Below are 5,080 nucleotides of genomic sequence, written 5' to 3'. Positions count from 1 at the left end.
ATCTCAGCCTGTTACTTCTCTGCAATCTTGACTCCTCCCCACTCTCATGAGTATTTAAAAGAGATCCTGACAACTTGTCTTAGGAACTTCAAGTCACTCATGCATTTGACTCCACCACACCCCCTGTTGCCATACACAACCACAGTCAACAAGTCTTTGGTATCTACAGTGCGATCTAGAATCCTTGATCCCTCTTCCTCTCCACCTGACTGAATTCACTCCATGGCCTCTCCTGCTTCTTGAACCCTCTGTCCATTTCTTTTCTTCACATCTTTTAACAGCTGCTTCCAGACCAGCCATTATCTCACAACTCCTTTGTGTTCTACCTTGGATATTGGTTCAATCTGAATAATTCTAACACCGGGTTTCTGTTTCTCTCCAAACAGCTGCAGAAATAAGCGGAATCCCAATGGGGTTAATGAGAAGACAGAGGTAATGGTTTCAAGGATCTTAGAAGGGCTAGAATGCAAGCAGCTTTAGTGTTGTGATTTAAAATATCCTCATCATTATTCTAATCCAGGTGCAGAGCAGAATCATGTAGGATCTTTCAGTTCCCCTCGTCTTCATATTGGATTTCTCAGACAACCTTTTCCAGGTCTGAGTGGTTTATCAGGTAGGTAGAGCTCTCAAGCAGGGCAAGGATACTGTCTCCTTCCAGAGAGGGTGAGCAGCTGAGTCCAGGTCACCAATTACTTCAGAGCTGTTTGATGTGACTCCTCTCATCTCTCCTCAGAGCCAAGTACATGTGGATTGAATGAAAGGAAAATGAGGTGGCTCCTCTTGTAGAGCTGAGGGCCTCATGGGGACCCAAGAGTTGGTCTTGTGGGATCCTCTGGCCGAGGCAGTCACTTTCCTGACTTGCAATAACTTAGTACAGCCTTCATTCTTCCTGTCTGCCAGAGCTGCTCATCCCCAGTGTTTCTGCATCAACTTTGTTGACGTACACTCTGCCATTTTCTCAGTGGACAGGCCACTCTTTCACTTTTGTCACGTTCAGACAAAACAGGTGTCTTCTCCCCTCCCCCACACACAGCTGTCATGTTTTGCTTTCGAGGAAAGGTGACATGAGAAACAGAAAAACTGATGTTTTAAAAATGAAAGAGAAACCTGGGGCAGCCCCTTGGCCCTCCTCTTCATTCCCTCTGTGTGATCCTCATGATGACATAGAACATGATCAGGACCAGCAAGTGAGAGTATGTCCAGTAAAGCATGTGGAAATATTAAGTAAATCAAATTATCTTTGTTGTTGTTACTTAAGTTGAAAATGCAACACCGTGAATAAGGAAAGGCAACAAGGTGGTTTGTCCCTGACACCATAGCCTAGACCTCCTCCTCCCCCGCATTCTGAGCACCAGACAGATGGCCAGATGAAGCTGCCTACTGGAAACACACAGTCTGAATGAGCTAGTGAAAGTCTTCAGTTTCTGTGCTGGAAGATTCTCCTGAGAGACCCAGTGAGTGAAATCCCTGTGCTCAGCTCAGAAGTTTTGGACGTAACAAGTGTTCCCTAGTTTCAGGAAAATTTGAACGATGGGAGATCCTGGGTGGCTCAGTTGGTTGAGGATATGAATCTTACTCTAAGTTCAGGGCTTTATGTCAGACTTTGGGTTCAAGCCCCATGTTGATCTTACTTAAAAAAAAAAAAACATGTGGGTGGAGCTTACTTTAAAACAATGAAAAAAAAAAGAAAATTAGGAGCTGTGATGGCACAATAAATATATTCCCTTATTCAAGGTGAAAGGATTATAATTGGTCTTTCCTCTACTTGGAGAAACTAAAGAGGACCCTCAGCATCTGGGTGCTGTTGACACCTTTGATACCTGGTCAGGAGAGGAGGAGGTGAGCACTGAGAGGGTCCCGGACACAAACACTCCAGGGGCAAGGGCAAGGGCAAGGGCAAGGATGTAGGGCCATTAAGTTTTTTGCTAACAAGGAAACCAGCCCCTGCACAATAGGGGAATCTAGAGTCCTCAGGTCATGGTGAGCCTGTCCTCAGGAGTGAGCCCAGGAGAGCCCAGGTGGAGGACACTCAGTCACTGCAGATGAAAGAGCTTAATAGATATGATAACTACCTTGTCAGTGAGGTGTTACTGGAAAAATCCCGTCATCTGGAATTAGAACCTTGACACCTCCTCTTCCCAGACATGAACCAGGCTTCCTGCTGTGGGCACTTGCAATGCCTTGGAGCGCTCTAACAAAACCTTGGTATATATTGTCTTTCATTGGTTTTCTTGGATATTACATAAGAAGCAATGGCACAGAATTCTTGGAGGACACAAACTGTAAGGTCAGTGTGACAAACCTAGGAATAACAGGAATCCTTTAGGTTTGGAGGAGTTTCTCTCCATCGTTTCCTGGGTCTCAGAGTCTTACCTGGACAGGTGATCTTTCTTACCAGTGAGCTGCCAGTGGTGTCTTGTTGCCATTGCTGATGTCTGAGGCCTGTTGTGATGCAGGCTTTGGAAATGAAAACACAAATACATTAAATTTTATGATTTAGCTCTACAAAACTCATAGTTACTCAGTAACTATCTAGTGTTAAGCAGAAAAAATATTTTGACAATACCTCCCAGAATACGTAGTAGCAGGTGAAGTTAAAGATGAATTTGTCTTGGTGCCTGGGGGGCTCAGTCAGTTGGGCGGCCGCTGTCAGCTCAGGTCATGATCCCAGGATGCTGGGATGGAGCCTCGCATCAGGCTCCCTGCTCGTTGGGAGCCTGCTTCTCCCTCACTGTCTGCCTGTTGCTCTGTCTACTGGTACTCTCTCTGTATCTTTCCCTCTGTCAAATTAAAAAAAAATAAAAATAAAATCTTAATAAATAAATAATAAATCTTAATCAAAAATAAATAAATAAAGATCTTGAAATAATAATTTTGTCATATGAGTCCTATGAGGCAACATTCAAATTCAGTGCACTAAAAAACACATGTTAAGTAATCATTCATATTTTCACTTGCATTTAGCAATCTGGATTGATTGTAAATGTTCAGGTACACCGAATTCATTATGTCCAATTTGAAATTGTTTATTTGCCTATGTATTCCATATACTTCACTGTATACATGTACAGAAATTATAAGTCACTCATCTAATTTACTTATATACATGAGCATCAATAGCTTTAAAATATAACTATTAGCTTAAAATTTTTAGTCATTCTGGACCCTGAATTGGAAAAACGTTACACTTTTTTTTTCTTAAAACACAGACAAAAATACAATATATAACGATACATACTGTGTCTCCCTGCTATTAAGTTTTCTTCATAGTTGCAATTAAGAAAAAAATCCAAAAAGATTCTGGAGGCAAAGATAATACTCAAAGAAAATAATACATGGTTGAGAAACTCATGCTCCAACCCAAGTAGAAAGTGTAGAAAGGAAATCAAAAAGAGAAGTAAAAAGTAAGGGAAACATACAGAAATTGAAAACTCCGATGTCCCCTACTTAAGCCTCACGCACAAGAGAAGATGTTCAGAGGAGCTAGAGCCAAGGGTCCCAGACGTGCCCACCCCAGCCAGGACAACAGCATCTGCAGGATCCCCGATGGCCCTGCCCTGCTCCTTCTTGGTGGCCCTGGTGGTGCTCAGCTGCCACTCCCTCGGCTCTCTGGGATGTGACCTGCCTCAGGACCACGACCTGCTGCACTGGAGGGCCCTGATGCTCCTGCGACAAATGAGGAGACTGTCTGCTAGCTCCTGTGATAGGTACACAAACAGCTTTGGCTTCCCCCAGGAGGCCTTCAACAACAAGCAGCTGCAGAAGGCTTACGCCCTCTCTGTCGTCCATGTGACGAACCAGAAGACCTTCCACCTCTTCTGCACAGAGGCCTCACCTGCTCCTTGGAATACGACCCTCCTGGAGGAATTGTGCTCGGGACTTTCTGAGCAGCTGGGCCACCTGGAAGCCTGTCCCCTGCAAGAGGTTGGGGTGGGAGAGCCACCCCTGGTGAATGGGGACTCCATCCTGAGGAACTACTTCCAGAGAATCTCCCTCTATCTGCAAGAGAAGCAATACAGCCCTTGTGCCTGGGAGACGGTCCGAGCAGAGATCATGAAACCCTTGTATGCATCAACAGCCTTGCAAAGGAGTCTAAGGAGCAGGAAGTGACACCCATTTCAACATCGAAATGGTTCTCTCTGAAGAATACTATCACACTCCCATGTGTCCTGCAGTGTCAAAGACTCTCATTTCTGCTGTCATCATGACATGAACTGAATCACTTTGTCACATGTGTTCAGGAGTATTAGGCAACAGGAAGTCAACATTACAAATACCTGTCACTTTCAGATGACCATGCGGATCTGCCTATTTAACTATTTATTTATTTATTTCACTATTTATAAGATTTAAGTTATTTTTTATTGTATTATATTAGTTGTACCTTCCCTTTGTGGTTAAGAGAATTGTATAATGTTTTATGTGTATCAAATTATTTATTTTCTGATCATTAAATGTTTCTATAGAAAACTTCTTGCGTTTGTTTCTAATTGAAGCAGGGAACTAGTTGATTACAACCTGATGAAAGAATGGACTGTACCACTCTCTCACTCATTACTTTGTTTTCACATTAGAAGTAATCGCATTGACTTCCTGGAAGTCACTTTGCATGCTGTCGTCACGGGAAAGGCAGACTTCCCAAACCAATGCTGTGTCTTGGATTTTGTACAAAAACTAGCCTTGGGACAACAATTGTAGTGAAGTAATATCAGTTATGTTAAAGGGAAGAGTGAGAAGAAGGGTAAACATGAATTTTGTAAGTAGAAAAGGAAGCAGACATGTCAGGAAATAAAATGAAAAGCACCAGATACATTCCACATCACTCGGTAGACAGCCAAGTGCGAATATTCTTTAGCAAATGGATCGTCCAGGGTCACCCGAGTGGCTCAGTAGATTAAGTGTCTGCCTTAGGCTCAGGTCAGGGTCGAGGCACGGTGCTGAAAGTCCTTCCGTCTGACATGAGAGTGGAATGAAAAGATGCCCTAAAGCTTCAGAGAATGTTTGACATTTAAGGCTGAGAAGGAGAAGGGGAGCCTGTCAAGGGCACAGCGATGGGGCAGCCAGTGCAGGTGGGACGCCA

The 5,080-nt window shown here is 43.6% G+C and overlaps 1 protein-coding gene across 1 annotated transcript; it reads left to right on the top strand.

Moving 5' to 3' along the window:
• Window positions 1-3,546: 3,546 nt before the first annotated feature.
• On the top strand, window positions 3,547-4,110 carry LOC132025121 (interferon alpha-1/2-like). Its single transcript, XM_059412287.1, has one exon. It carries the CDS (start codon window positions 3,547-3,549, stop codon window positions 4,108-4,110), a length of 564 nt encoding a protein of 187 aa, XP_059268270.1.
• Window positions 4,111-5,080: the final 970 nt, after the last annotated feature.

The sequence above is a fragment of the Mustela nigripes genome, chromosome 9, assembly GCF_022355385.1.
Source record: "Mustela nigripes isolate SB6536 chromosome 9, MUSNIG.SB6536, whole genome shotgun sequence".
NCBI lineage: Eukaryota > Metazoa > Chordata > Mammalia > Carnivora > Mustelidae > Mustela > Mustela nigripes.
The sequence above is the reverse complement of the archived record's forward strand: the minus strand, read 5'-3'. Positions and strand labels throughout refer to the sequence as shown.

Coding starts and splice junctions, on each gene's coding strand:
- LOC132025121 (XM_059412287.1), top strand. CDS start 3,547: ATGGCCCTGCCCTGCTCCTTCTTGGTGGCCCTGGTGGTGCTCAGCTGC.